At 35.8% G+C, this 11,760-nt stretch overlaps 2 protein-coding genes across 2 annotated transcripts in view; both read right to left on the bottom strand.

Moving 5' to 3' along the window:
- Positions 1-1,043, bottom strand: part of LOC105229485 (RING-box protein 2) — a 43,062-nt gene extending 42,019 nt beyond the window's left edge. The window contains exon 1 of the mRNA XM_049451871.1: positions 823-1,043. Coding sequence (XP_049307828.1) covers positions 823-988 — 166 coding nt within the window. The 5' untranslated portion in view covers positions 989-1,043. The remainder of the gene's footprint in view (positions 1-822) is intronic.
- A 3,510-nt stretch (positions 1,044-4,553) lies between these two features.
- On the bottom strand, positions 4,554-6,488 carry LOC105229408 (skin secretory protein xP2). The gene is made up of 2 exons (XM_011209682.4): positions 6,362-6,488; positions 4,554-6,247 (listed from the first exon to the last, which is right to left on the bottom strand). Exons 1-2 carry the CDS (start codon positions 6,368-6,370, stop codon positions 5,258-5,260), a joined length of 999 nt encoding a protein of 332 aa, XP_011207984.2. The 5' UTR covers positions 6,371-6,488; the 3' UTR covers positions 4,554-5,257.
- Between the last annotated feature and the right edge of the window lie 5,272 nt (positions 6,489-11,760).

Genomic DNA, 11,760 nt, shown 5'->3' with positions numbered 1-11,760 from the left:
TAGATTGTTTTGATTTTTTCACCAATAATAATTAATTCTGAGTAATTCTATAATTGCATTTTAGCAAAAAAATGTCTTAAAAAAGATCATATTTATATTTTAGTTATTTGTTTGCTCAAATAAAATCGCTATATATTAATTAAACATATTTTTTAACTTTTGTTACATATTCTTTTAGAACAAATGTAAAGCATAAATATATAATTGCCAAATATTAAACGATACGTTTCTAAAGCTTATCTGAAACTGTTAGTTGGTAAAATTGTGATTTAAACTGTCAACAGATTGAATTATATTTTCTCATACTAAATACAATATATTGCAAAAACGCAGGAAAAAACAGTTGGTGTGAAAGTACACACACCAGTTAAGTGACCTTCTGCAATTTAAATGTTTATGTTGCAGCCTTGAGGAAATTAAATAGTTTAGAGAATATGAATACAATTAGGTGGAAAATGCACACCGAAGTTACTTTCCGTTATTGAAAAACAGTTGCACTTTTTAAAAAAATAATAACAATATACGGTACCTAGTTGTACAAAATTCAAATAAAATTATATTAATTTAATAGAGGGATTATCTGAAACAAAATATATATTTCAATGAGTTTCCAGAAACTCAACAAGTATAGAAAACGTCTTAAATAAAATATTATACGTTCTTTGCCAATATTCAAGTAGATAATTCATGTGGAGCTCTTATTAACAAGGTACGGTGTACAATTTGCTCTTAACACGATTCTTTGAAGTGATTCCGGCAAATATACTAAAAACTCTTTATGGAGCTACTTACATATGTAGACTTAGAAAGGTAGTCACTCACCCATCACTTGAACTCTGCAAATAGCGCAAGTGTCGCACTCAACATCCCAGCTCCACATAGCCACAGCATTCCACTTCTTCAACGTAAACATTTTATCCGGTTTACCTCCGTCATTATCGTTGAATTGTTTGTCCATGGAACTTTCAATATCCTCACCATCAGCCATTGTTTACAAAACTTTCTTGAACCGCCAGTAACAAAGTTTATCGCAATGTTAAAAATCCAATTCCGAGAAGAGGGTGATGCTGACACACTAGAAAACAAAACACAGGGTTCACTAGCGTTAAATATTTTGTTGAAAGGGTGTGCGTTCAAGATATATTCGCTAACGTTTTGTTACATTACCCAGCAGTAGCAGCTAGACAAACTCCAAAATATTGAAAGAACTAACGTGAAAAACTTACGCATACACACCGTGCCACCGATAATACGTATTACGTAAGAAATTGTTGTTAAAATTGTCAATTGGATCTTAAGAAACGCATAGAAACTTTAATAGAATCGTCGGTAGCGCTATTGGGTAATTAACAGGTGATTTAAACGATAGTTGAGTTGCAGCGATATTCAAGGATTGGCCGATGCAATCAAATACAAAAAGGATCAACACTAATAAGAAATCGCAATAACTACTCATATTGGATATTAGGCTGACCTTGTCTTTCCGATCCGACAAATGGAGATACTTATGAAATCTGATAGGTTATTTCCGGTGTCAGAAATACTTTTCAAATTTCGGAAGCATGGAAGCAGTCAATTTTAACAAAATCTTTAATATTTATAATTGTCTTTACAGGTATGTATATGGAACAACCGATTCATAGTCTCATACTCAATGTATTCCCTTTGGCCAAAAATAGAAAAAGTTATATCACGTAAATATACATATACAATATGTACATACATATGTATATCAATTTAACTGCTCGATTACAAGTTTATTGCAATTAAAAACTGTATTTGATGACTGCTGTAATGCTAGTTTGTAATTGATACTGAACTCAATTGAAAGCAGAAGCAGACCAATAAAAGCTGGTCGCAATAAAAAAGTTTTATGTTGCTGTATTACGGTATTGCAAATTTCGAAATAACTGTAAGCTAAAGATTTCGTTGAGTCTCTTTGCGGTCGTCTATTGCCATGACTCACTCAGGTTTAAAGCAAACGCACGCAAATATAATAATGCACATTTATTTGATTTGGTAAAAACACATAACTTAAAAATGTATAATTTTTGGAAAAAGTCGAAGTGTAAAATTTAAAACATTTGGAACAACATTTACTCGCGTATTTCTGAAGCTATTTTTCTCCACTTCTTCTTCATACAGCACATTTTATATAGAAAGCCAGATTATAGCATTTGGGCTGACAACTAGATTATAACTGTGACGATTTCTTCCAATACATACGAGTATATCAGTTTATTTGTAAAAAAAAAGATTGCTACTTATGATATTTTTCATGAAATCTCGCATGAAACGCATTTCTACTTGAATATTATATCTATGTGTGTGTGTATACGTACATATGTGTTTGTAGGCATGCGCGTACAGGTAATAATTGTATACTTGCGAACTATTATCTGAAATCAGCTGCCATATAGCTAATATAACAACAGCAAAAATAATCACACAAAAGCTAAAAAGTAACAAAACTAGAGGCTTACATACTTATGTATGCATGTACATAGGACCAGGGCAAAAGTACAGAAACTGGGCCATCATTCCGTAAAGTTGCCAACATCAATTGCACTTTATATGTAACTATATATGTATATTATGTCCAGTGCTTTACCATCACGCACACAAAATATCTTTTGTGCTTTCTGGTCAATGATACACACATAGACATAATTTTATACACATAAATAGATACTATGTTATTCAAAATTGACCTTAAAGAATGTCGGATTGCCCAGGCATATATTGTACTGCAGGACAATTCTGTTATTAACAGACTCTGTAGAAGTACCTAAAGTACGATAAGCAAATCAGAAAAAAAAAACAGTAGAGATATTGTTTTTCACTGCCCAAGGCACCACTAGAATGGACCTGTTTGAGAGGAAGTTTATCAACAAGCACAAAGTATTGACAAAAAAAGAAGAATTCCTTTTTATGTATCAAGGATTAAAAAGTACATTTATGAGCAAAATGGCCGAGCCACTATGCCATTTTATGTTCTGAAATTTGTAGCAAAATTTACTTAAAAATAATTTACTATACTTTTAAATCGATATCTAAAATAGTTTTTAAGGCACATTAATCTAAAATATAACTCAGTTCAATCGCTTTTCTCGAAAGAGCATTTTTAAAATTTCTTTGGAATCATAGATTTTGCTTCGAATATAAAAAATTTTCGATCACCATCACTATTTTTCTCCATGTTCCGTAAATACCACTCTATGCAATGACCTACCTTGATTAATTTTGATCTCAACAAAAATCGAATTTTGGCAGACCAACGAAAAAATTTCCCCAATTTTTGATTTTTTTGCCGGACCATGTTTATAAATATGTATACCCTTAACATTTTAAAACATTTGAAACATAATTTTTTTTTCTTAAAAATCTTCTTTATTAGACTCTCACACTAGGTGTGTGCTGATCAAAGAAGCGAATGACCTTATTCATTTAGCTGTTTAACAAAAACCTCAAATTAATACGAAATATTTATAAGGTCGTTTTAAAAATGAACAAGGCTCCGAGCAGTAGTTCTGTAGACACGCTAAAAATAGCAGTGTACATATGTATATGTAATATGTACATACAAACATCTGTATATTCCATGTTGTTTTGTGTATTTACCATATATATATACATACACACACATCAATGCATAACACTAGCGTTTTACCTTCATTGTTAGTTGCAAATACTTATGCAATAGCCGCGCTAACGTTGACTGCATTACATAACTCAAACACGGCGGCTGCTTCTCTTTTCCCCTCCAATGCGCCAACTACGCGTTCACGCTGTTAAATGTGTCAATAGTTATTGATGCACATTAGTTTTTACGTATGTACATATGTATGTATGTTGACAACGCGCTGGCATGTTTCGCGAACAAAGAAAAGAAAAAATGCACACAAAGCTTACCAAAATTTATGGTCTCAAATGCAACAGGTTTGCCAAAGTGTCCGCAGGTGCATCGCAAATGCATGTATGCATGGTTGTGCGCTTGTGTTAGTTGCTATTTGTTGGCCTATGTTGCCTTTCTTGCCTTGAGCTGTATTTGCATGTGTGTGTGTGTGTACGTGCGTGCGCGTTTTCGCTTTCACTGTGTGGCGCTGTGCACTGAGCGTAACGAAAAGCAATGTTGTTGTTGTCGTTACGTTAGTGCTATTAAATTGCTCAATGATGTGCCAAAATTGGAGTATAAGTTGCCTTAGATGAGTTGAACCATTTTAATTGGGCCAATAAAAAATATTGAACGAGGTAAAAAATTATACCCAACACGAGCCTACTGAAGACCTTGCTATACAAATTTTTAAGCAAAAAATATTATTCACATACATACATAATTTTAAAACAAATTTTTACAACCAAAACAAAAAAATGCTAATATTTATACATTTGGTTAAAAAAATATGCAAAAAACATTTTAAATTTTAATATTTTTTTTTTTCATGAAAATGGTAATACATTTTGTCAAGTCATAATCTGCGGAAAATCCACAAAAATATAATACTTACCACCTTTGTCTAGCTCATTCTTGCAATTAAAAAGATTTTGAAAAATTTGAGTGTTTCTTTAACTTATTATTAAATAAAATAATATTAAGCCTAGGGCAATTTTCAAGTTGTATAAAAATATATAACACATTTGGCTTATAATACAATGGAAAATAACGGAGCAAACATAACTGTTAGCTACGCGCCGCAGTCTCGCTTGCCCCATTGAACCCCCCTTCCATTTCGTCTACATCAACTACAACGTCCTTTCTCTTCTGCTCTTCTGCTCTCCTTCACTACTTCTCCTTTCTTCCAACTGGCCATCGGTCCTCCTTGTTCTCGTTATCGTGCTAATGCTTCTTTATTAACATCCTCTTCAGCATGGTTGTTGTTGTTTTGGTGTTACTCCCGTTCAGCTCAACATTAATGCGCGCGTACTTTTGTGATTACCTTCGGATGGACTAATTGGGAGTGCTAATGTTTTAACTTATTGGTTGCTTGATCGGTTTTCTGTTTTTTTTCTACTAAGCTTAATCCTTTCCTTCGGTTCGTTTCTACCCACTTGTTTTTACTTGTATTCGCGATCTGTGGTGGCAATTCTCAAATTTCGTCGGTTTCATTTTATTTCAATTGGTTGCAATTAACATTTTTATTATCCGTGGTCTTCATCTAGTTCGCCGTGATTTCATACAATGTCATTATTAGTCATTTTAGAACTACTCAGCCTTCTTCGTCAACGGTTTGTGAACACGCTAAATAAAAATCATCATTTAATAGCCATGATGGTAGTCATGATGTTCTTCCTTGTGGAAGATTGGCACTTCAACGTGGTACTTTTCTGGGATGGGAATCTCTTTGTGCACTGGTACCTTGACTTCTGAGTAAACTGGATATGGTTTCTCAATGGGCACTTTAACTTCATATGGTACTGGTTTCTCAACGGTGTAAGGTACCTTCTTCTCCACAGTGTAGGGCTGTGGCACGGGCACCTTTACATGTACTGGATAAGGTTTCTCAACTTCGACTTTGTATGGTTTGTCAACTGGCACTTTAACTTCATAAGGTACCTTCTTTTCTACCACAACTGGATATGGTTTTTCTACTTCGACTGGATATGGTTTCTCAACTTCGACGGGGTATGGTTTCTCTACGGGCACTTTAACCTCATAGGGCACCTTCTTGATCACTTCATATGGCTTGGGCACGGGTACCTCAACTTTCACTTCATAAGGAATCTTCTTGATGACTTCATAGGGTTGTGGTACGGGTACCTTCACCTCATAGGGGATCTTTTTGATCACTTCGTAGGGTTGTGGCACGGGCACTTTGACTTCGTAGGGCTTGTCAACAGGCACTTTAACTTCATAAGGCACCTTCTTTTCCACAATGTATGGTTTTGGTACATGTACTGGTACTTTGACGTATTCCTTAACATGTACGGGTACCTTTTTCTCGACATAGTATGGTTCGGGTACAGGCACTTTCACCTCATAGGGTACCTTCTTTTCCACAGTATATGGAACGTGTTTGGTAACGGTGTAAGGCACTGGCACTTTCTTCTCAATAGTGATGGTCTTGATGTGTTCATGATGATGATGTCCATAGTCGCCTAGATGAAGACCACGTTTTTCGACGTTTTTACTATCATCCTTTGCCTCGACGGCGTCCTTCGCAGTTTCTGCTGCAGCGGCATCAGCTTTTTCGGCTGCCGGCGCACAATTGGCAATTGCCACGCACAAGGCGAGACAAGGTAGTACAAACTGCAAATGGAATAAAATAAAAAATATTAAAATTAAGTTAAATTCACACATCCATTTGTATCGCTACTGATGCACTCGTCGTCATTATTATTATATTTTGATTTTCTTAATTACCAAGCGCATTGTTGAGCTGTCGGTTTGAACGGTCCAATAGAGGAGAATTAACACAAAAAGTTTGTTTAGCCTATAACGAGATCCAAGTTGGGACTGACTTGTTCAGCTGCGCACGCTTACTTTATATACATGTGAAAAAGCTGCGCGCGCATGCGCTATTGTAGCAATCGTTGCGCCTGCCATGCGCTGCTTACCATGCGGCAATACATTGGTAATACCAGCAGAGACCACCACATTACAAAAACAACTACAATACACGATAATAAGCGCCGCCACAACAACAATCACAATAACAGCGCCATTGGCGTAGAGACGTTGAAACGGTAGCAGCTTGAAAATATTGTAGCAATACTAAGTGTTGTGGCTTTAGCCGAATTATTAGTGGCAAGTCTGCAGAAACAAAAGAAACATTAACTGTAGTAATAAGTAATTAGCATTAGTTTTGAAAAAGATTTATAAGTACCTACAGTGTGGCCCGACAGCGAAAGGTTTTGTCTGTGTTATTCCACAATCGCTTTTTTGCGACGTGAACTTAAAGTGTTGCATAAAAACTTCAGCTATTTTCATGCCCCTTTTTAACCTCCTCTTTTGGTTTAAACTCGAGCGAAATGAAGTGCCTTCCGAGATTAGAACTCAAAAAGCACTCTGTCGCACTGCATAAGTCATAAGAATTATCAGAAATGATTCAGGGGTCCAAGACGATATAAATAAAAGGGCAGTTTTTCAATTAAATAAGTAGCCTGCTTCCAAGAAAAATGTGTTAATATGGTCTTAATATTAAAATATGGGTTCCCGGACTGTTTTCTTTTCATCAAACAATTATGTAGCAGAAGTTCAATACTTACCTTTTGGTGGGAAGTACTAACCCTAAATTAAGTAAACTGTTCTAGAAATTTCAAAAGTACAAGCTGCTTAGAAAGTTTTTAGTGAACCTGTTTTTCGTCAAGCAAATTAGCATTTCGGACTCCGCCTTGAGGATCCTGGATTTATCGGTTTTATCGCAGAAAAATCACGACTAAAAAGATTTTGCTCTTTGTCACACGAGATCTTATAATATCCGTCCAATGGATTAGCTCAGTTAGAATCCGGAAGGACCGCTCCAAGCCGTTCGATACCAAACGAGGTTTCAGACAAGGCGACTCCCTTTCTTGTGACTTCTTCAACCTACTTCTGAAGAAAATAATTCGAGCTGCAGAACTAAACAGTGAAGGTACCATTTTCTATTAGAGATGCTGGCATATGCTGCTGATATTGATATCATTGACTTTAACAACAAAAAGAATGGATAAGGTAGCAAAGCAAATGGGTCTAGTTGTGAACGAGGGCAAGACGAAATATCTCCTGACATCAAACAAACAGTCGTCGCACTCACGACTAGGTACCCACGTCACTGTTGACAGTCATAACTGCAAAACCGTAGATAATTTCGCCTCGCTTGGAACCAGCATCAACACCAACAACAGCCTCGAAATCCAACGCAGAATATTTCTTGCCAACAGGTGCTAGTTCGGACTAAGTAGGCAATTGAAAAGTAAAGTCTTCTCTCGATGAACATAAACCCAACGCTATAAGTCACTCATTATACAACGGCTATGCTGGCTAGGTCATGTCACCCGAATGGACGAAAACACTCCAGCTCTGAAAGTATTTGACGCAGTACCCGCCGGGGGAAGCAGAGTATGAGGAAAAACTCCACTTCGTTGCAAAGACCAGGTGGGGAACCACCTGACTTCTCTTGGTATCTCCAATTGGCGCCACCTTCCAAAAAGAAAAAACGACTGGCGCACTGTTGTTAACTCGGTTATAACCACGTAAGCGGTTTCTACGCCAGTCAAGAAGAAGATAAAGAAGGATTAGCTCAGCAACTATTTTACGTGCTAAAACCCAAACTTTTGAGCAATTACCACACTTTGTATCTCTATAAAACAATCACCCTCTCTAATTGACATCGTTTCATGTAGGGTACTTCGTAAGCGCTAAGCATTACGATGAACACGATTCGCAAAGTGCTACAAGTATATACTGATAAACATTTCGAGCAAGTTTCCCAAAAAAGCGCGACGTGTTAGAGTGTTGCCACAAGAGGAAAGCATTCAACGCTCGGCTGGTTATATCAACGACCTGTTTTCCGCACTCCAACGTGCATTCATGCCAACACCGACTTGCGAAAAGGAAATGATACAACGGCACGGCTACAACGGTACATTGACGACGAACTTACAGCGCCAGCTTGTTGCATGCGCCGATCTTCAACACACACACACGCATACATACGCAAGCATGCCATGCACTGAGATCGAATTTAAATTAGCACACTGCCCGTGTAGGTCTTACGAAATCGCTGGCACTCGGCGTGCATGCACGCGTAAATGTGTGTGTATGAGTATGTGCATGTCTTTATAATTTTAGCGTCAATTTTATTTGCATTCAGTCAGTTAGTTTGGTCTTTTAATGGCACACGGAGATTAATGTAAGCGCTGCAGACAGACATTGACATCGAACAATGAAGCTGGCTGTACGCAACATAAAACTCGCCAACATATGCACAAACATACACACATACAATATACAAACATATATGCATATACATATACATATACATTTATTGAAATATAGATACATATGTATGTATAATATGTAAAGTGCAATTTACTTGCAACAGCAGCTTCCGTTTTGGCTGTTTGGAAATTTGACACCACACGAGAGCACACGCGAGTTGTGTAAATGAGTAAATGAACTTGAACAGCCTTCGCTAACTGTATCGTTAACCATAAAACCTCAAAATGCAATTTTATTTTCACTTTCATCGGGGTGTAGGTCTTGGGCCCGCTTTCGATTACGGAAGAAAGCGCATGGCTAATTGCAGCCATCCAGGCAGCTGGCCAGCCGCGTGCAGTGGCTGTTGATCTTCAGCAAATCATCTAACGGTTGTTATTGAAAACCTGATAGTGCCAAGCGAATGCGCTCCGGCCTTCCTGCAATTCTTCGTATTATTTCTTTCATTGCTGCGTTTATTCGGTTTTCGCCACTATTTCGCAATCTGAAGCATAGATATGATGCACTCATACATACACACAACCCACCATATATCCATACATATATGTGTGTGTGTATATTTGTATTGATGGAAAAAGGAGTTTGAGTGAGTGCATTTTTTTAATTTTTTAGTGTAGAGAAAAGGCATTGAGTAAAGTTTACTTAGTATAAACTGTTTGACGTCTGAAAACGATAAAACATACAAACATTCATGTTGATTATACAACAACATTTAGTGTAGTAATTTTATGACTATTTACTATATGTTTTGACCGGTAGCTTTGAATATTTTCTTCTGCATGTCCATACATACGTACATATATTTTTTGCTGTATAGAAAATGTAAGTATGTACCTGTATGCTAGTTGATGAAATCGAATGCGGAAATTTGTTAACCAATTTATTAAATTTTTTGTTTTAAGTGTGGTCTTATTAAGTTTGTGCGTTTGAAAATTATATATACATATATGTACACTATATTATGTATATACATATATTTTACTCTCATAATATTTGTAATTAGGTTTTTTTGCAAGTAGGTTTTGCTAAGCCTTAGAGAATCAAAGAAATCAACAATAATAATGAAACTGATTGTCATGGGATCATTGCGAATACATTGTTAAAGGCTTCGATACAAAAAAAAATGTTTTGCTAATAATTTTCGTAAAATTTAGAGAAAGTGTTTAAAAAATGTAATCCTTTTTATCCTGGCAAAAAGCTTTACTTGGAAATTATTTGAATCAATTCGCTCATAAAATCGATATATGCTATCATTACTACTTCGGACTGTGGAAAACCATTCAAGCAAATAGTTCCAGGAGGAATCTAAAAATTGCCAACCTACCAGTTTTAAAGAAATGCAAAATATGCCATCTGATCAAATTTTACCCAGACTGTTCCATTTAGACTTCGCAAAACGAATCACTAAAAAGATTTTTTTATAGATTAGTACAACCTTTTTTTAAGTTCGTGTGAAGTTTGAAGTCCATAAGTCCTTTAATATGTGTTTACCGTTGTTGGTTTAGCAATGGAATCACGCCTACGTAATCTTCCGTTCACACTGTTGGAAAAGTGTTTTGCGGAGACTTTATTACGAAGACAGGAATTTTAATGTCAGAAGGTACTAAATTATGAAAGCTTGCCTCAAGAGAGTTGTCCATCTAGATCTCTTAACCCTTTCAGCCCCGAAGTTGCTTATAAGCAACTTCTATATATGTTTGACATCGTTTAAAAAGTTAAATACACAAAAACTTCTTTAAAATACACATCCTATAGATCAACTTCATGATCATGATTAAATCTTTTAGCCCCAAAGTTGCTTATAAGCAACTTCTATATATGTTTGACATCGTTTAAAAAGTCCTTTGGGGCTGAAAGGGTTAATGATGATAACACCGAAAAAGTTAGTAAATGGCAGAGGATCTCAACATTTCTTATGTTTTGACTCAACTTATGTATGTTGAATAATGTTGTGGGTATAATGCGAACCAACGCTAGAGTCGTAACCAGAGTAACCTGCAGTGACGAGACGTGGGACGACGAAACTGTCTGCATGGCGCTACAAAAATGAGCCGAAACCGGAAAAGTCTAAGTTCGCTGAAGACAGTGAAGGCCTTATCAGCCGAGGCATAAGAAAAGAGTATAGAAAATTGGATCAAGCCTTCACATGTAATACAGTCGGTGCGGGTCCAACTTGATCAGAGTATATATTTAAAAACATATTTTAAAAGGTTTTCTTGGCGATTTCCGATTTCGCGAAATAGCTGATAAAAGTTTTCCTTACTAATTACATAGCAACATAACAAATCAATTATTTATAAAGATATTTTAGAAATTTTGAAATCATGAGGTAATTGGTATTGATTTAGCAAAACTTATTAGCTATTCTATTGCATTTAGTAATAAGTATATTTTTGTATTCCATACCTTACGAGTAATTATTTTCTAACACGAAACGAAGGCTATTAACATTCGTTTCTAAAACAAAGGAGAAATAATTAACAGTATTAAATAATATACATATGTACATATATACTTACACACATACATATGTACATATGTATGTCCAACTAACATACATATGTATGTATGTTCCTAAGTAAACCAAAAATTATATAAATTGCTTTAATAATTATATGCTATACTTTTTATACCCTGAACGGCATACAATACGAACGCCACGAAGTTTGTAAGACCCTACAGGAAACGTCGAACCTCTATAGTGAATATATATACATACATACATATGTATATATATAAATGATCAACGTAACGCTGTGACGATTTAGGAATGTTCGTCTGTATATATGCTAGTCCCTCAGTTTTTGAGGTATCTCTTTGAAAAAAATTTCAAAATCCCATGC

This window comes from Bactrocera dorsalis, chromosome 3 (genome assembly GCF_023373825.1).
Source record: "Bactrocera dorsalis isolate Fly_Bdor chromosome 3, ASM2337382v1, whole genome shotgun sequence".
Lineage (NCBI taxonomy): Eukaryota > Metazoa > Arthropoda > Insecta > Diptera > Tephritidae > Bactrocera > Bactrocera dorsalis.
Note: the sequence above shows the minus strand (reverse complement) of the source record. Positions and strands in the feature narration are given on the sequence as shown.